The sequence below is a fragment of the Octopus bimaculoides genome, chromosome 2 (genome assembly GCF_001194135.2).
Source record: "Octopus bimaculoides isolate UCB-OBI-ISO-001 chromosome 2, ASM119413v2, whole genome shotgun sequence".
Taxonomy (NCBI): domain Eukaryota; kingdom Metazoa; phylum Mollusca; class Cephalopoda; order Octopoda; family Octopodidae; genus Octopus; species Octopus bimaculoides.
The window spans coordinates 45,129,339-45,151,132 of NC_068982.1; the positions used below are offsets into that span (position 1 = coordinate 45,129,339).

The 21,794-nt window shown below is 36.5% G+C and overlaps 1 protein-coding gene across 3 annotated transcripts in view; it reads right to left on the reverse strand.

Moving 5' to 3' along the window:
- Positions 1-21,794, reverse strand: part of LOC106879448 (acetyl-CoA carboxylase) — a 125,827-nt gene that overhangs the window by 90,791 nt on the left and 13,242 nt on the right. Inside the window, exon 1 of one of the 3 annotated variants that reach the window (XM_014929024.2) lies at positions 14,727-15,170. The exons of the other annotated variants lie outside the window; for them this stretch is intronic. Coding sequence (XP_014784510.1) covers positions 14,727-14,779 — 53 coding nt within the window. The 5' untranslated portion in view covers positions 14,780-15,170. Of the gene's footprint in view, positions 1-14,726; positions 15,171-21,794 lie in introns of those variants that run through there. 3 annotated transcript variants of the gene reach the window in all.

Here is a 21,794-nt window from a genome sequence, read left to right on the forward strand (position 1 = left end):
AAATATATATGTGTTTGTATGTCTTCGTGTTTTTGTTTATCCTCCCCCATCATCACTTGACAACTGATGTTGGTGTGTTTATGTCCCTGTAACTTAGCAGTTCAGCAAAAGAAACCGATAGCATAAGCATTAGGCTTAAAAAAAATTTCTGGGGTCAATTTCTGCAACTAAAAGCCTTTAAAGTGGTGCTCCAGCACCACTTTAAAGGCTGAAACATGACTGAAACATGTGAAAGAAGAAAATATATATACATACATTATATAAACAATGGGCTTCTTTCAGTTTCCACCTACAAAATTCGCTCACAAGACTGGTCAACCTGAGGCAATAGTAAAAGACACTTGCCCAATGTACCATGCAGTTCAATTGAACCCAGAACCATATGGTTGACAAGCAATCTTCTTAACCACACAGCCATTCCCACGCCTATATATAAATAACATGTACATTTACCTAATACAATTACAAACTACAATCTCTGCAGCAATCCTTATAATATAAAAAAAATAATCACTGAAAGTGAGATAACATAAGAGAAGCTTTCAGATATAAGAACGTCCTTTAGTCAGGAAAAATAACGAGAATCAATATATTCTAAGAGCAAAAGTTATTTCATAGCAACCATAAAAGATGTCAACTGAAATCAAAATGTCTATGCTTTATATTTTTATTGATTTTTTTTTTTTTTTTTTTCCACCATTTTGTTATGTTGGAAAGGGTTTATTCATTCACATCCATTATAAATGCTAAGCAAATTGAAATTGAGAATTCACTTAAAAGCTGATTACACCACTGGAAATTAATTTCTGGCATAATCAAATGTTTGTATCCTTTATATTTTACTTGTTTGAGTCATTAGACAGCGGCCATGCTGGGGCACCACCTTGAAGAATTTTTAGTCGAATGTATCCACCCCTGTACTTACTTTTTTAAAAGCCCGGTACTTATTCTATTGACTTCTTTTACTGAACAGCTAAGTTACAGGGACTTAAAGACACCAGCACCGACTGTCAAGCAGTGGAGGGGGGGCAAACACAGACACAAAGACACACACACACACATATGACAGGCTTCTTTCAGTTTCCATCTACCAAACCCACTCACAGGGCTTTGGTTGGTCCAAGGCTATAGTAGAAGATACTTGCCCAAGGTGCCACGCAGTGGGACTGAACCCCGAACCATGTGGCTGGAAAGCAAACTTCTTACCACACATCCATTCCATTTTTGTATTTGGTTTGGAAGATTCTTGGTGTTTTGAGGCAAATTTTGTTGTACCTAGGGAGGGTCATTATATCAATAATAAACACATGTACAGGTTCAGTTTCACTTTAATATTAGGCAATTGCTTGCTTAATCAGTTTCTTACTTAATAACTCAGTCTGAAGCAGACCTGATTGATGAGGTAGCAACAAGGCTTTTCCAAACAACTAACTGGTTGATTAACAGAGTTATTAACCCTTTAGTATTCAGATTATTCTGTCAAATGTAATACTCATTTAATTACATTGCTTTGGATTAATTCTGTACCATCTTGCAGATTCAAAATTTCAATGATGTGATTGTATATTTTTAGAATGACATTGTAGGGTATGTGTGAGAGGTCAGAACTGGCTGGTTCAAATCTAAAACAAACAGAATATTGGGCCAGATACGGCCAGTTTAAATGCTAATGGGTTAAGCAAGCAATCACCTAGTCAGTTGGCTAAATAACAAGACAACTGAATAATAATAAAGAAGTGAAACTGAACTAGTGTGTGTTTATTATTGGTGTGATGACCGTCCCAAGATACACATTTTTATGTGATTCCAGCAACAGCAAATTAGAAAAGCAAGTAACTTTTTGTTTTGTTTTTTTAAGGGGCATATTAGCATACTACAAGTTAAACTATCAACTGTGCAACTGTTGAAACTGCTTATGAACAGATCTATGAACAAAAGTATTCCAGTAGGGGCCCCCATACTGTTTTCTGTTTTTTATTACATAAGGGCATCCAGTCATAAAAAATAAACCAAAACCGACATTGGAGTTAAATGCAGTCTTTTGATCTGTTGGATCCTATTAAACCATCCAACCCATGCTAGCATAAGAATATGGATGCTAAACGGTGATGATGAAGATGATGATTAAACCAGTCATATCCAACCCAAATATTTTACTTGTTTTGTGCTCAAACTAACCAGATCTGACCTCTCACACCTACCCTACAATGTCATTCTAAAAATAAACAATCACATCACTGAAATGTCAAAGCTATAATTCATGATTAATTCAAAACATTGTAAATGAATAAGCATTACATTTGACAGAATTAAGGTATCTAGGACTATATTATACATTATCTCTTGTTTTTTAAAGCAGTAGAGTGATATTTGTGGAGTGTTAGCTGTTATTTCTAGCAAATCAAATGGGTGCATAGAGCAGTGGTTCCCAAACTTTTCTATACTCTATACCCGTAGAAAATGTTTAATTAATTTTTGTACACTTCTCACTCCACACACAACATTACGTCTGAAGATGAAAAAGTCAATTTTCTAATAGCTATATATTTTTTTTCTAAATGAATCAAAGTTCTTGATGTGCTTTATAGAATTAAAATATTTTAAAGAAATAATCAATATTTTACCCAAGCAATTTTAATAACATAGGCACTATCTCTCTTTGTCGTGTCTCTGAAATACCAGCTTGCATACCCAGGGGATATGGGCACTCCAGGCTAGTAACCTCTGGCATACATACTCCCTTGTGAACTTGCCAACTTTGCAGTGTTACCATGTTCGCATTATTTTATACATGATCTGAATTGTGACTTATACACAGGGCTAAAACTATGAAAGGAAAAAAATTCTGTACTAAGATTTAACACTAAACAAGTAAATATGCAAGTAAATATGGCATTTCATGGAAACATCTAAAGAGCCAATTAATTCAACAAGTTAGACTTTACACCTCCAGCTAAGGACTCTAAAGATAAAAATGATAGCCACTCAAACATTAACACCACTCTCCACTCTAGCACTTATAATTACTGCTCAGGGTACAAAGTAATCTTATCATGCTTGGCTGAAGAAGACATTTTCCAATTAACCCCACACTATTTTGAATTGCTTTTTTACGATCATTTTTTGTGTCCATGTAGGTTTGATACGTCAGCAAATTTTGAACATTTGCACTTTTTGGGGCTAGGATGAATAATTCCATGGACTGAAGCATTTTCTTAACATACCAATGAACAGTTAAGAAGGAGTGGTTAATGACAAGTAGTAACTATTTTCCAATTTAGTTACAATGAGATTAAGTTGGATGGGCCAACCGAAGCCTCAGGCCGACCGAAACCTCGGGCTGACCGAAGCCTCGGGCCGACTGAAGCCTTGTGAGTGGATTTGGTAGACGGAAACTGAAAGAAGCCTGTCGTATATATGAAAAAATATATATATATATGTATGTGTGTATGTGTTCGTGTGTCTGTGTTTGTCTCCCCAACATCGCTTGACAACCGATGGTGGTGTGTTTAGGTCCCCGTAACTCAGCGGTTCGGCAAAAGAGATCGATAGAATAAGTACTAGGCATCCAAAGAATAAGTCCTGGGGTCGATTTTCTCGACTAAAGGCGGTGCTCCAGCATGGCCGCAGTCAAATGACTGAAACAAGTAAAAGAGAGAAATGTTCAGCAAAGATTCACAAATGAAAGCCCGTAAAAAGTATATCAACTGATCTGGCTTAAAGAACAGGATTTTGTATGAAAATATAAGTACAGTTACAGTATGATCTGATTTACTTTTGTTGCTTTGCCATAGATGTCAAGCCACTGTTACACCTCTTTTATTGAAAAGTATCTAGGACTAACTGCACTTATACATTCCTCACCCTCTTAAGAAGGGTGGGTGTGGTTTAAAGGATGTTTAATTCGAGCCAGTTAAATAATCGCATAAAAAAATTGACTATTATTCTGTCATTGTTACAAGTATGAGGCCATTATGGTGTGATGTGAGTGATCATGTGACAGCTGGGTCTCGCTTGGTATGGGGTGATGTCATTGTGCTGAAATCATCCTGGACTACGCCAACATAAAATAGTAAGCAGAGAGCATGTAGGCACAAAAGATTTTTTTTTGTCTTTTTCATTTTAATTCAGATCATTTTAAAAATAACGTGCGTGTGTATAAGAACAAAAGATGTACGGATATAAGGATGCCCACACCGTCAGGGTGACCTAAAAAAGGAGTCAATGAAAGGGAAAAGGCATTCAAAAATTGTATAAGTTAGAATGTGTCTATGTGTATACATAAATAAATAAATAAATAAATATATATATATATATATATATATATATATATATATATATATACACACACATATAAATAATTATATATATATATATATATGTGTGTGTCTGCATATGTGGACCATACGTGGGATTCTCAGTAATAATTTCTATGAGTAAATTTTCTTGAGACCCTACGGGAATTGTTTACATTTAAACTTTACTTCGTTAGCCTAAGTGCCGCCCTTTGATAATCTCCCCACCTTTAAATTGCAACTACCCATTAATAAATTGTAGTATTCCCTAGACCATTACTAGCTCACTCTTTTACCTATGGACCTCATAGCCCCTAGATGGTAAATTATATGCTTTTAACATATTGGGTTTCCAGACTTTTTGTCTAGGCCAGTGATTCCCAACGTGGTCCCTGGGGCCCACCGGTGGTCCCCAGAGAATTTCTAGTGGTCCTCAGAGAATTCGTAGTCATAAAAAAATTGAGGCCATTTCAGATCTACACAATACTGTTCGATAATAAAGACACTGTTAGTTAATAATAATTTATATGAAGACAGAATAATAATAAGAAAACAAAATTCAATAATTATTCCATAAGAATCAATAATGTATAATATATAATCATAATATATTACAATCAAGAATTACATAATTTAAATTTTACAATCACAACAGTTTTTTAATAAATTTGATATTTTTAATAGGTCACTACACAATATTGTTTAATAATAAATTTGATACTTTTAATGTATAGAAATAAAGTATTTATTACTTTTATTTTATTTTTTAAGATCAGTTGTAATAATGTCTGAACCAACTGCTAAAAGGCAAAACTGAGGAACTACAAAGAAGATTTTATCATGTTTGGTTTTGTATCTGTAGACTCAAAACTTATGTGTCTTGAAAGGTAGGGAATATTTTGAGAATAAAAAGAAAATACAGTCAATCAAACTACTCGACTTTGTAAAGAAGATAAATACTGAAAAAGCAAAGACACTCAAACCAAGTTATTTGGTCTCTGAAATTATTGCCAAGGTTGCAGCACCTCAGATTTATGGTGACAAACTTGTCAAGCCTGCTATGATAGCTTGTGCAAATGAGGTTCTGGGAAAAGATGCTGCATCTTCTCAAATAACACAATTACAAGAAGACAGAATGAAATGTCTAATTTTGTTGAGAAGATTGTGGAAATCCTCCAAAAGACAAATTTTTCTATCCAGGTTGGTGATAGCACAATTCATAACCAAGCTATCCTTCTGGTCTATGTCAGATTCATCCATGAAGATGATATAATGGAAGAAATGTTATTCATTATCTGAAACTACTAATGGAGAAGATATATTCAATGAAGTAATGCAGTATTTTAAATGATAAAAATATTCCATTGACTAATTTGATCAACATTGCATCAGATGGAGCTGCAAACATGACCGGAAAAGTGAAAGGCTTTGTTTCTAGAATGAAATCAGTTGCTCCTCACATTTTTTTTTTATATACATTGCATTATCCACAGACAGCATTTGGTTGCTAAGAATATTGGTGGACACATGGAAGAAGCACTCAACACTGCCATACATGCAATTAACTTTGTCAAATCAAACTCAGTGAATAATAGATTTTTTTTAATGCAATTCTGTGAAGATTAAGATTTAAAAACCCTATTGCTTCACACAGAAGTAAGATGGTTGTCAAAAGGCCTGAGCCTTGAAAGACTCATGAATTTGTGGGAACCATTAATCAACTTTCTCATGTTCAAGAGAAAAATTGCATCGTGGCAGATACCAGCATTGTGCAAATAGCACCTGTGCCGGTAACACATAAAAGCACCCATTACACTCTCAGAGTGGTTGGCATTAGGAAGGGCATCCAGCCACAGAAACCATGCCAAATCAGACTGGAGTCTGATGCAGCGTTCCAGTTTGCCAGCCCCAATCAAACTAACCAACCCATGCCAGCATGAACAACAGACATTAAATGATGATGATGATATGTGTATGTATTTTCAGCATTAGATAGTGTACAAACAGAGCAGACCTTTTTTCAAACCTAGCACCCAATACTTAATCTCATGAGCTCAGTAAGCTCAGGCATTTACTGCATAATTAAAAAAGTTCACTTCACAATGATGTTTGTGTTCAGTCCCATTGTTCAGTCTGAGTGCTTGTTATTATTACCATTCTTTCAGTTTCCATCTGCCAAATCCACTTACAAAGTTTTGGTTAGCTTGGAGCTATAGAAGACCAAAGTACCACAAGTGAAACTGAACCAGGGACCATGTGGTTGGGAAGCAAACTTTTAAGTACACAGCCACACAATCTCTTTTGCTGTTTATTTTTCAGGGTTGACCGATTAGGAAAATTATAAGCACATCAGATTAGGTCCGTTTTGGTAGTAGTTCCAGCTCTTTATGCTCTGAGTTCAAATCCCACCATAGCTTATTTGGCTAGTCGACTTAATCTGTTACCTGGCTTAACACCACTATCTAGCAACTTGGATACCTTTAGCAGTCTACTCTGTTGTAAATATTTTCTCCCTCTCTCTCACCAGTCTCTGAGACCTTGTAAAGGGTCATGGGCACTGCCTTTTCTCTTGACTAAAAAATAAAAAAAAAATTGCTCTCTTCAATTACTGCTAGGTTTTTGTTAACTTTCTCTAGCTAAGAAATATCAATGACCACAAAAAACTTTTGCATATGTCATTCAGTACATCACCCCTAAAATCATTTTCCACCTAAATTTTATTGCAAAAATAGCAAATGGATTTTTATGGCTATCATCATTGGCTCCTCTTTACCCTTGAAGTAGATTACCAGTGATCCAACTGACCTGCAATCAAAAAAGTCCAGCTGTGACCATGGTCCGTCTCAGATTACTTCATTTAATGTTTCTTTCTCTCTTACAACTGTAGAACATGATATGAATAGAAGTTATCTGACTGCTATTTCTTTCAAGGCAATTGACCACAAAGTGATTCCCTTATTAGTTCATTCCTTCTAAGTTGATGCTGCTGTTGTTTAGCTACAAGTCAATACTGATTGACCAAACCTAATCTGCAATCATGGGTGCTGAAGCCATAATCATATCTTTCAGATGGGCTGGCTGAGTAGTCTATGCCAGATGAAACAACACCTTATGGTATTTGTTCCAGCTCTCAGTTCAAATCTAGCCAATGTCAACTTTGCCTTTCATTCTTTCAGGGTCTATAAAAAAAAAAGTAACAGGAGTGGCTGTGTGGTAAGTAGCTTGCTTACCAACCACACGATTCCGGGTTCATTCCCACTGTGTGGCACCTTGGGCAAGTGTCTTCTACTATAGCCTCGGGCCGACCAAAGCCTTGTGAGTGGATTTGGTAGACGGAAACTGAAAGAAGCCCGTCGTGTATATATATATATATGTATGTGTGTGTATATGTTTGAATGTCTGAGTTTGTCCCCCCAACATCGCTTGACAACCGATGGTGGTGTGTTTACGTCCACGTAACTTAGCAGTTCGGCAAAAGAGACCGATAGAATAAGTACTAGGCTTACAAAGAATAAGTCCTGGGGTCGATTTGCTCGACTAAAGGCGGTGCTCCAGCATGGCCACAGTCAAATGAATGAAACAAGTAAAAGAGTAAAAAGAGAATCTAGATTGATGGATTGGCAGAATTGTAAGAATGTCAGACTTGACTACCTTGTGGTATTTGTCCTACTCTTTGCATTTAGAATTTAAATCTTACCACTGTTCACATGACCACTTAATCGGTCGCCCAAATTAACACCACACCCTGGCGTCTTAGGTGCTTTAAGTAGAATCTATCTCTGTTCAAGTCAGGTCTCTAATTTAAAGACATCTCCCTTCCCTCCCTTTTACCATTTTTAAAGCCCACAGAGCTGGCTTGCTTTCTAATTGAAAGATAAAATATAAAAAAAAAACTATATGAACAAATGTCTTTTTCCCTCTGGAACAGTAGGATGTGTAATTAAGGAGACTCGGCTGCTATTTCTAGCACGTCATGCAACCACAAGAAAGTTCACACCAATGCCCCCACTCCTTGAACTTGTTTGTATAGATTACAATTTCAGTAATTACAACAATATATACCAGTATAGTAAAGAAAGCGATGGCGTTTTTTTTTGTTTTTTTTTCTCACACTATACTCCATGCATTAAATATGTTAACACTAAATTAACTATACACACACACACAAGTATATAGCTAATGCTTTTCACATGATGTCATACTACTACAAATGCAACAGCCCATTCATAAAACATGAGGCTAGCAAATACTAATTACTATTCTATACTATTTATAGAAATACTATTTTAACTTCACCTTCTTTACTTTCGCTCTACGAATTAAGAGAAGAAAAAAAGAGATGCATTGGGAAAATATAGTCCTAGGTTCCTAGCTGAAATACTTTTGATCAAAGATCAGCTCAATCAGGGTATTTCTTCTCAAATTTAGTACTCTGAGATGAAATCTCATTGAGGACACCCATGCCTTTCATCCTTTTGGAAGTCCAAAAAAAAAACTACAAATCCAGAAAGGCAGACTGGCAGAGCTGCAATTATGTCTGACCGGTAATAAAGTCACAATTAATTTATTGGATCCGAACAACCCCCATCGCTAGGACAAAACCATCACGGACATCCCCACCACCACAGGACAAAACCCCTGCGACTTTTTTTTATTTGGATTCGTCCCTAGTAGTATTTATTCCAGTTCTGCACATTCTGAGTTCAAATCTCACTATGGCCTACTTGAGTGGCCTTAATCTGTTGCATGCCTTAACCCTTTAGCAATCACATTATTTTGTCAAAAGTAATGGTTATTTATTCACACTGTTTTGAATTGGTCATGCATCATTTTGTAGCCGAAAGCGGCAAGGTAGCAGAATTGTAAGCATGCCGGACGAAATGCTTAGCAGTATTTCGCCCGTTGCTACAGTTGAACACTGTGTCGATGTAATCGACTCGTTCCCTCCTCCAAAGTTGCTGCACTTGAGGCAAAATTTGGAACTATTATTGGATCTATTTCAAAACGGGGCACCAGTTTTCATTTATGTTTTATGTAGTGTTTTTGGTACCGAAAGACTTTCAAACTTCGTATACTTATCTATTTTGTGTTATAGAACAGAAAAAAAATTTTGTATTCGAATTTATTTCATGTAAAAAATTGTCTTATTTCGATAATTTCTACTAATCACTGACGTCTATTCAGTTGAAAACAGTTAGCGCTGTAACGGTGTATATCGTATTAATCCCCTAACCCTAACTAGACTGTTAACCCTAAAACCCTAACCCTAACTCTAGAATCCGAACTCTAAAATTGTTACACACATAGATACGCACAGCGAAGACTAAGAGTAAAAGATGTTTTATATGACACATTCTACCAGTATCCCAAGTTTCAAAGTGTTTCGTTAAGAAAATACTGGTGCCCCCGTTTTGAAATAGATCCCTATTATTTTGTAGTTTTGAGATTTTGAGAAGCCAGATCTGACGAGTGTGAGCATAAAACGTAGAATATTACATATTTCTGGGCGAAATAACATAGCAACCAAACGAGCATCTCAGTAGTTGGTCAACCTGCAACAAAAAGGCGACTAAATTGCTCTCAAACCACAACCACCAACTTGAAAATAGAAATTCATGATTTGGATAGCAGTCATGGACACATTGTCTAAAAGTAAAATGTGATGGGTCATGTTAAGAATGCTTTGATCATAGAGCTACTCAGTCAGAGCTATACTGAGGAGAAGCAACAACCAAGAGAATCTCTATGATTAATCAACATATTAAAAATAGCAGTTAAACCTTCCTTAATTTACCCCACAGTTAACATGCAGTTTACCGTCGTAAAAAAGTGAAAGTATATCGCGACAGAAGTCATAAGTAACAATATAGACATCTCATAATTTCATGTAAACACTGTATGACTTAACTTAACCCATGTATAGAACCTACATAATTTCGTTCTTCGGGTAGTTTCTTACCCACATGTGCACTAGTTGAATTTATTATTAGTAGAGTCAAATAGGTGTTTTCAAAAAAGAGCATTGGCATGTGTAGTCTAAGTGAATCCACAAGAACAACGCCACCGCTTCCCGCCAGTTCTTTCTATATGGTTCATTAATCGTACAGGATTATTGCATTGCTTACATGTAACTGTACTGGCTATTATGCATTAACATAAAAGCCACCAAAGTGCCTTCTCAGCAATGTTCATTACTGGGTATAGTACGTTGAAACGGCGTACCTCAACTGCTATTTCTAAAATATTTAACATCATTAAAAGGTGACATGGTGAAGGAGTACTTTATGTTCTTTCTATGAAATTTTTGTATATCAATGCTGTCACTTCCGGTTTCTATCGCAATTTTTTTTTTTTAAATTTTTTTTAAGGATAATTATCTTTCACTTTTAAAAGGCGGCAAACTGCATGTTAACCATCACATTCTACGCTCTTAAAACATTGGATAGTATATACAAGACTGATAACAAAAACGGGGAGGGGTGTCATGGCTGGAATTTATTTCATCATGGTTGCTCAACCGGTTGTTGGCATTCCGTCGCTTACGACGTCGAGGGTTCCAGTTGATCCGATCAACGGAACAGCCTGCTCGTGAAATTAACGTGCAAGTGGCTGAGCACTCCACAGACACGTGTACCCTTAACGTAGTTCTCGGGGATATCCAGCGTGACAAGGCTGGCCCTTTGAAATACAGGTACAACAGAAACAGGAAGAAAGAGTGAGAGAAAGTTGTGGTGGAAGAGTACAGCAGGGTTCGCCACCATCCCCTGCCGGAGCCTCGTGGAGCTTTATGTGTTTTCGCTCAATAAACACTCACAACGCCCGGTTTGGGAATCGAAACCGCGAGTCCGCTGCCCTGGGCCATTGCGCCTCCACACGCTCAATCGCTAGAAAACAAGAAAATAACATTTCTCTCTATATATGTCACACACGCGCGCAAATATATGAGACGATGGATGGCACGGGCATCTACGGTACTTGGTAGTTAAGAAATATGATCTTGAATTTGCAGGACATCAACCAGCGACTCAAAACATGAACTCTGAAATCCTATATAAGCAGACGAGAAGTTTCAAAAATTCAATGTTTTCAGACTGCACTAAGAGACAAGTGTAGAAATACTTTCACAAGAAAAGTTCTTACAAAACATACACTGTCACCAAAATAATCAGAAGGAAGAATACGAAAACCACACCACAGTAACTAAGTAACACAAGTGTTCTGACAGGACTTCCCAAAACATAAGAGGTGGACTTGTCTCAATAGCAACAAGTAGAGTATCTGACCAAACAAGGTGGTGCTGGTCAGATTGGTTAGAGTTAGGAAGTGTTCGCAGAGGAATGAACAACTATGGTGTGTGTGCGCATGCGTAAGTAAGGGAGTTGGTGTAAATTCCCAGCATTTATGTTGCCTGCTGGGATTGACAAATTTCCCTTAAATTATACCCTATTGTTAACTAAAAAAATGGATAATGTAATCCTAGATCTGGGTTCCTTACACGTGGTGGTCACGGGTGAAATGCCTTAAGTCAGCAGTCACCAACCTTTTTTGACCGGTTTCGTGCAAGAATTTATCCACGAGCCGCATAAGAAAACCAAATAAAGTACATATATAATTTAATTATTACATATGGCATACCTACACAAGTATGACCCACCCTGAGCGTCAGGGGTGGCACAATTGTGTAGGTAAGCCATTACATATATAAAATATATTTTATGCAAAAATACACGGCAGACTGCGAATTTCAATGAAATAGAAGTAAAATTTTTAAATTTATTCTTTTCATTGCGGTCCGGTATCAAATGATCCACCGTCCGGTGTTTGGGAACCTCAGCTTTAAGTAATAAGTCCACATGGCCAGATCTGACCTGGGGTTAAACAACAAGAGACAAATAGTACAATAATGCCAGTATTATTCTCCTCGTTTGTACGTCTCCCTAATGAATTAATTTAATCGCCAATCTATTTTATTGGGGCGACAAATAAAAAGAATTTTAATGCTTTCGTTTCTCACAGCGAAAGTTAAGGTGAAGGCTGCGTTGAAATAATTGGATTTATGTAAGATAACAAGAAGAACAAAATGAAACAAAGTAAGAAAGCTGCAATGTTTATATAACAGAAAGGAGGGATACACGTGACAGGAGATAGTTGTAGCTCGCATCTTACTGTTCTCAATTGAAATCTTTCTGGGATCGATATAAAACAGTTTTAAACTGAATCAGTTCGATACTTTCTCTGCATTACAAAACCTTACTTTAGTAAATATTAACTCATTTGGTAATTCTCCAATACACACATACACGTGTGTGTGGATAAAGTCGTGACCTGGATTATTTATGGGTAAGTAAAGTAATTCGTGACCGTCCCATCTTTGGAGGAGGTAAAGAATACGCACACCACCCGTTTTCGGTGTAACAAAAACCCTAACCCTAAACACCGGATGTGCGTTATTCTTTACCTTCGTCCCATCTTTTCCTATGAGCCAAGAAACAGTCTACACTATCCAACAGAGATTCCGGCAATCACTGGCGAGACAGGTGCCAACGTAGTGCTATGTTTTCGTTTGGATAACTTTGGTAACCTACGATAGAAAATATAAGGCACTCGGGTAAACCAGAATCTCGCCTATTTAAAGTTTTAATTGCATACCACCATGTAAACAGATACGTGTGTAAGCTACTCATATATTGCATCACACTTGAATAACATCGCTTAAAAAGTCTCTTAGGAAAAACTTTCGCTCCACGGACCAACTATAGAGTCTCTCTGCTGTCGTCCGGTCTGCTGGAAATAACACCAAAATTTCCATCAAACTACATCCAACTCTCTTAAACAGAGAATGTTACAATGAATGTAGTTCCCGGTAGACAAAAACTACTGCAACGCTTTGATCAGGGATGCCTAGAGGATTTACAACAGCAACCTGAAGCTTCACACCCTAGTATAAAAGTGTGTGTTGGATGTGAATCTAAAATATAAAGAAAAAACACTGAACATTTGAATGAATGATGCGTTCGATAAGTTTGGGTATGAAACGCACAAGCTCTTTGCCATACGCGTGTGTCTATAACTGTATTAACATAGGCAAATAAACACTAGATCACATAAAACACACATATATACATACGCACACACCTAAATTAGAGTTCTTTTAAAATGACAAATATATACTATATATATATATATATATATATATATATGTTTGTCCCCCCAACATCGCTTGACAACCGATGCTGGTGTGTTTAGGTCCCCGTAATTTAGCGGTTCGGCAAAAAGAGATCGATAGAATAAGTACTAGGCTTACAAAGAATAAGTCCTGGGGTCGATTTGATTCGATTAAAGGCGGTGCTCCAGCATGGCCGCAGTCAAATGACTGAAACAAGTAAAAGAATATATATGTATGTGTATATATATATTCACACACACACATTTTTAAAAGCATCAATAGAAAAGTTGTCTGTAAACTAGAGAACGAATACCAAAATATCTGTAATTCCAACTTGTCTGCCAATCTCCTTAGTTGTTAATAAACAGTCTGGCATCAGGAACGAAGGAAATACATTTTCCATGTCTTTTTCTTGTTTAATCAAGACCCCACCCCCTCCACTATAGTCACTGTCCCTCTTTGTAATCGAGTGAATAGAAATTCCGTACAGAATGTTCCCGTTTTTATTAACTAAAACTCCCTTCCACGACCAACCAGGTTGTATATTTAACAAACTGAAGGTGAAATAGTAGACAGAAATGTGCAAATGATTACGAGTACAGTGAGGGTGTGGTGTATGTATACATATATATATATATATATAATAAATCTCTGTGTGGTTTCCCTGGTTTTTGCGATTAACGCTTCATTTACGTTTCTTTAATAATTTAATTTCGTTTAGGAGTGACCTTGAGAGAGGCATACACACCACAACTGCATCCCCGAATTCATTCTAAACTAACATAACTAACTCTAAACCATTGTTATTGTTAATCAATTATATTCCTGGTAAGGGCGTTCTGTAAAACGGGACACAAACATTTCGCCATGCCACAAAAGTATAAGCCGTCCTTATCATCCTGTTTGTTATTTATACTGTTGTGATCGTTGTTACGGAAACTAACCACCACTATCATCATCGACAACACTAACACTATAAATAAATTTAATTAATTAAAAAAAAGAGAGACAGCTTTCTCAATAGTGTAAGCCATCCTTATTATCATGCTTGTTATTTATACCGTTGTTATCGTTACGGACACTAACCATCACCATCATCACTAACACTTCAAATAAAACCATGGAGCATGATCTCACTTATATCTAAGCCATAAAAAGCGATGAGACAGAGGATAAAGATAAAACAAAAGTACTTTTTCTGCATAGAATACATCAAGTATAAACTAAAAGCAAAGCACACGCAAAAGAAAAACAATAAATCTTACGTAGGCAATGGATATTCCATGAAGTTATTGTGACAACTGTCTGCGAGCTCCATCAATGGAAATAAGTTATATTCAAATTGCAAAAGTAAAATTGTTTCATAACTGACTCTTTGGAGAGAGAAAACAATCTATGTTCTGATAAAACACTGTTTCTGGTTTCGGGAAAGTTATCAAAGTGGAGCGAATGGGTGGATTCTATACGAGATTTTGAATGTGTGTAAAAAAAAAATAATAACGAGAGGGACGGCAGAGATTTAGGAGCGGGAATGATCGACGAGAGGAAAGTGAGGTACAGTGTTCGTCTTACGTGGTTATCCTTACTTCCAGGCCAATCCCCAACAATACAGTTCGACAGCTCATTTTAGAAGTTTCCTAAGATAAAGAATGAGCTGTAACAACACTAAGGAAAGAAAGAACGAGACCTGAAATAAATATTTGATAGCAAAACTTAAATATAGAGAGAGAAGGTAGGAAGAGAAAGAGGAAAAGGTTGAATAGAATGAGTAAGAGTGTAGAAAGATAGAAAGAGAAAATGAGTTGAGAGAGAGAGCGAGATTAATTGAAAGCGAGTAAGTAGAGAAAAAAGACAAGCTGAAAAAAAAAAAATAATAATGAGGGCGCACAAAATAAATTATTGACAGTGAAAAAAAAATGTAATTTCAGTTGATTCTAATAATTAATTTTCTTTTTTTTTTGCGCCATATATTGATCGTTTTTTTTTTTAAATAATGTAGAACTACCAACAAATTAAACAAATAAAATAGATATCTAATTACTTCAAATCTCCCAAGTTGTGGAAATAGTAATTTGTGGTACTCAGTCCTACCACTGAAATCAAAACTTCGTTAATTAGGAACTTACCATTAATCACAATCCCACTCAAGTGTTACATATCAGTAAAATGATATAAATCCAGAAAAATGTTTCATTCAACAACCACCAGGCTACATCTTCAATTCGAGATGTTTCCATGGTTATTAATGCTATATGTTAATATTAATTATCACAAGATCCACAGAACTGGCCAAGCAAGTAGAAAGCTAGAATGAATGTATTACTATGCAGAGTTTGTAGTTCCCTACTATTCTGGGTGCAAATCTTACAGGAATTGACTGTCATTCATCCTTCCAGTGACCCATAATTTGCTGGATTCAATTCAACCAATTTTACTCCATCTTCTTGCAAATAAAGACTTGTTTCCAGGTTAAAGAAACCATTAATCAAACACGACTGTTTTTAAATGATTGCTTATTAACTGTCCTTCAATAAGCATGAAGACTGTTAAACTTAACCATTCCATTTCAGCATTCTTTAGTAATAACTGTTCGTACTTTCCAACTGTCGGGAAGAAATCACCACATCTAAAATACTTGTCAACAAAAGGCTGTAGATGCAACATTTACCTCTTTCTCTCATACAACACACACACACACACACACACACAGTATAGTACATAAAAATACAGCTAGCTTAAGAATTAATGCATAAAGGTCACTGCTATCAGCTAAATACAGATAGCAAATCAAATTGGGAGTAAAGCAGATTATAGAAATACAACTGAATACACCTATAATGTAGACAATTTATTATTAAATATTATTAATAATGATAAATCAAAGCAACAGCTGTGGCCAAGACAATAAAGTACGAGGTATAATACTTTACAATATTTAGTCTAGTACCTTACTATCCTGATATCAAAACTCCTCAAGGTAATTTTTACTTTCATCCCTCAGTTGCCAGTAATATACTAAGATCAGTTCAATGACCAACCAATGGTTATGGTGAGTACAGTAAGTTGGGCTGGAAAGGTATCGCTGAAGACTTAATCTTCTACTTGTGTATCTAAAAGTAACCTTATTGAAACTACCCTGCCCCCTCCCCCTTTAAGCCGTTCCCTCATGAGGATTTAAACACAGCACTGTAAGCCAATTAAATATTTGCCAAATCAGATACTAAAATAATTACTTAACTAGATATGAAAAAGGTGTAATTGATTAAATCAACTGAAGACTATTACTATTAATTATTTTATCCACTCTGGGGTGAATAGAAGACAGAGATGGCCCAGATATGATGCACCACCAGTGAGATAAATTAGTATTTAACTTAGAAAAACTCCAGATTGATTGAAGTAAGCAAATTAAATCATGTAAAGAAGACATTAATGAAGTGAAATTACTGTAGCTGGGATTCAAAATCACACCAGATTCACTTGCAGACATCCTACAGACATGCTGCCTCATATCTTCTACCTTTTCCATTGCTACTATAATAGCCTGTTTCTTGGAGTTGGCAAGTTTTGAACCTCCTCCTCCTAGGCACGTCTAACTCATCTCTCCGCCTCTTATTAACCATGTTATGTCCACTCACCCACCGAGCCCACACTAATCACTATACCCGGTTCCTCTTTCCTAGAACATTACTACCTGCAATCTTTTCTTTGCTCTCGTGTCTTTCCTGCAGATGTCAACTTGTAGCATTTTTAAACAGAATGGTATTAACCTCACCAGTCTCAGTGGACATGCAATGACCATGACTACTGACCCAGCAAGTACAAAAAAAAAGGACCATAAATGCACATGAAGGAATTATAGTCAGTTGATCTTTATCCCAATACATGACTGATAAAAGAAAATTAAATTGAATTCAACATTATTAACTCAACAAACACTTACTGTATTTTCCAGCATACATGTCAAACTTTTCAGACCTAAATTTATAGCCAAAAACAGTAGGTCAGAAGACCAAAAATATCATGTGGAATGCAGCAGGATTTGGAAAGGGACGAAGTTTGAATGTTTACACTACATACTATTATCAACTTGTGTATCAGAAAATATGGTATGAATGATTTTAAAATGATATGAAAATTAATGGTGCAATAATATGTTGTATACAGAACTAAACTGTAGTGTCAGTAAAAGATGCATGAGATGGAAATAAAGAAGAAAAAAGCTTGAAAGTTTAAAAAAATGAAGATGATGTTTATGATGTGAGGTTGAATTTCCTTCTTTCAGTAAGAAATGTAGGTCTTGGAAATCAAATTGCCAATTATTACTATTTCTGATATGACAGACAAATTAGTTGTATAGATAATTATGGAGTAGGTCACTCTTTTGAAGAGTAAAAATATAGACTGACAAGAAAGAACATGTGAAACTAGAGGTATTAAGGCTTGTATGCATAAGTATAGAGCATCATAAAACTAATTACATAGAAGGTAATTACTGTATTTTATGACATAAAAGACTCACAGGCATATAAAATGCACCCCAATTTCAGCTACAGACATTCAGTAGAAAAGTTTTTAATGCATTACAGCATATAATATTTAAAGCAATTTAGTAGTGCTTTACAAGACATTACAAAAGTGAAGGTACATGGCTTAGTAATTATGACATTTAGCTCCTCACAATCACGAGGCTGTGAGTTCGATACCCAGTAGAGCATTGTGTCCTTGAGCAAGACACTATATTTCATATTGCTCCAATGCACACAGCTGGCAAAAACGAGTAGTACCTGTAATTCATTGAGTGTGACACTGAATTTCTTTCAAAACTACGTTATGGGTACGTGAATCTGTGGCGTGCTCAGCCATTTGCACATTAATTCCACGAGCAGGCTGTTCTGTTGATTGGATCAACTGGAATACTTGTCATCATAACAGATGGAGTGCCAGTTAAGTTACAAATGTACTTTAGCTATAGTGGAAAACATCAGTGTATATAAAAAGTAAATACAACTGAACAGAAAGCAAGCAATCATAAAAGTGTAAATATCCTACAGCACAAGTTATACTAATAATTCTTTCTAACTTTTGGCACAAGGCCAGCAGTCTTAAATGGATGGGGGGAAGTCAATGACATTGACACCAGTGTGCAACTGGAACTTATTTTATCGATTCTGAAAGGATGAAAAGCAAAGTCAACCCTGGCAGCATTTGACAATTAGTAATATTCATGTAAAAATTATTATGAAGTAAGGCTACATAGAAGAGACTATAGTAGTGAACATCAGTACAAGATATACTAATGGGAGGCCCCAACTTCATCATCCTGGGTCCTATAGGGACAAGGATAGTTTTTTTGGCAGGGGCTGCACCTTATATGCCATCAAATACAATAAACAGTATCTTTTATCTTTTACTTGTTTCAATCATTAGACTGCAGCGATGCTGGGTAACTGCCTTGAATATTTTTTAGTCGAATGAATCAGTACTTATTTTTAAACCTGGTACTTATTCTATTGGTCTCCTTTGCCGAACCACTAAGTTACAGGGAGGCAAACACACCAACACCAGTTGTCAAGCGGTGGTGGAGGGACAAACAAAGACACACACACACACACATATATATATTTATATATAGACTTCTTTCAGTTTCCGCCAACCAAATCCACTCACAAGGCTTTGGTCAGCCCAAGACTGTAATAAAGACACTTGCTCAAGGAGTCACGCAATGGGACTGAACCCAGGACCATGTGGTTAGGAAGCAAGCCTCTTGCCATACAGCCATGCCTTTCCTGTTAAATGAGCAATGGCCCAAAATCTGTCACATCAATTAAAACAAGAATATATAAATATAGTAGCACATGTAAACTTTACCTCTTGGGAACGAGATAAATAGATTACAATAACTGGGTACTATACTGAGGCTATTCAGTTTAAGGGTATTTAGACCAGCAGTCATATCTGAAAGACAGAAGATGAGGCCAACTCTAAACTGCTTGGCACAAGAATTTTTTTTAATTTTTTTTACAGTTAATAAAGGGTAGTTCAAACCAAAACTCTTTATACATCATCATCATCGTTTAACGTCCGCTTTCCATGCTAGCATGGGTTGGACGATTTGACTGAGGACTGGTGAAACCAGATGGCAACACCAGGCTCCAATCTGATTTGGCAGAGTTTCTACAGCTGGATGCCCTTCCTAACGCCACCCACTCAGAGAGTGTAGTGGGTGCTTTTACGTGTCACCCGCACGAAAACGGCCACGCTCGAAATGGTGTCTTTTATGTGCCACCCGCACAAGCCAGTCCAGGGGCACTGGCAACGATCTCACTCGAAAATCCTACGGGAGCCAGTCAGGCGGTACTGGCAACGGCCACACTCAAAATGGTGCATCTCATGTGCCACCCGCACAAGAGCCAGTCCAGGGGCACTGGCAACGATCTTACTTGGCTTGCCGGGTCTTCTCACGCACAGCACGCATTTGAAATAGCAACCACATATTCTGAATCAAGTAGATAATAATAGCTATCATACAAGCAACTGGGAAAAGAATGAGCTTAAATGAAATTCAGGGTACAGGGATGGAGTGCCACTGATATCCTCTTCCTGGTGAGAAGATCAGAGTACACTCATGCCTTCTTCCTACAGGAGAACGTTTTGGCTAAGAACAAGTCACTATATTTTGCATTCACTTTTGATTGTCTTGTAGTTACACTGAAAACTAGGTGCAAATTAATGGCTTATGAGAGCCATGCAAGCTATTTTCATTTAGCATGCATGGCTCTGTTCTCAAGCTTCTCCAGGCCATAACATGAGTTTAAGAGTCTGTGAGAATCCCTAAACACTGATGGCCTAGTCCTCATAACTAAAACTGCCCAATTCCTAATGTGGAAGCAAAACACAGAATTGAGAGGTTTAAAAAGACAAAAAGCAACTGGGAAGAGGCCATACTGGATATGAAAAAAAAAAAAGAGTAGGAAGGGCTTCCATGCAGTATACTCAATGTAATCTATGAATGAACAAGAGCTATAGTTGGATGTTAAGCAGGCTAACAGAGAAGGAAGACTTCTTATGTAAGCAGACACACAGGAATAGTTAGTAATAAGAGCACCTATGAAAGAAATTTGTTCAAATACTTGGCAGGCTCCCTGGAGGTGGTTGATAGCTTCTGTTACCTAGGTGACCTAATTAGCAGTGGGGATGGGTATTATTGAAAATGTAGCAGCCATAGTAAAATCAAGACTGAAAACATTCAGGGAGCTATTACTTTTGCTGGGAACAAAAGTAATGGAACATAAGCACTGAATGCAGAAAGTGTGTGAAAGCTGGAAAGATATAAGGTAAGCATGCACCAATGGATATGTAATGTTAGTGTCCACTAACGATGGAACATATATAGGCTGAAATGAAAGCTTGATACAAGAGGAATCAGCACAAGGGAGAAGATTGTACAAGTACATGCTTATGATGCATTTGAAAGATGACGGTTGGGTAAAGAAATGTCACATGACCATCCACATGGAAAGAATTTGTAGAAGAGAAACACCGAAGAAAATATGGGAAGAGGTGGTGAAGGCTGATCTCAAGTGGTTCATCCTCATAAAGGAGATAACGAAGAAAATAATGAGATGTTGCTGTGATAAAGAAAACCTGTCCAACCTAAGCAAACATGGGAAAATGAACTTAAAATGCTACAGCTGCTGCTGATGATGATAATAACAGTGATGATGATGGTGACATTAACACTTTAGCATTCGGATTACTCTGTCAAATGTAATGCTTATTTATTCACATGCATTATCTGGTAGCTTTGAGATTTTGAAGATGTGATTGTTTATTTTTAGAATGACATTGTAAGGTGTGTGTGTGTGTGTGTGAGGCTGGATCTGGCCAGTTTGGACATAAAACCAGAAGAATAGTGGGGCCTGATATGGCCAGTTTAAATACTAAAGGGTTAATGATGATTTGAGTTAAATTTGAACTGACTTTCTAAGTTTCTAAGGAATTGTAATTGGAAAAAGCAGACAGCAAAGATATGAACAATCATACAAAACTGAAATTTGCACCAAATCATGTAAATATAGAAAATAAAAAGAAGTGTAAAATTATGAATGGATAACAAATATGAGAATCTTGTGAAATAAGAGGAATATTTAACTAAAATCAACTATGAAATGAGAAATAACTGGTAAACTCCTAAATAATTCAGTAGAGAGAGAGAGTAGTGTAAAAGTTGTTATGGAATAACTTATACCTAGTTGAGTATTTCATATACAAAATTTACCAAAACCATTCTACTTCATCATCATCATCATTTAGCATCTGCTTTCCATGCT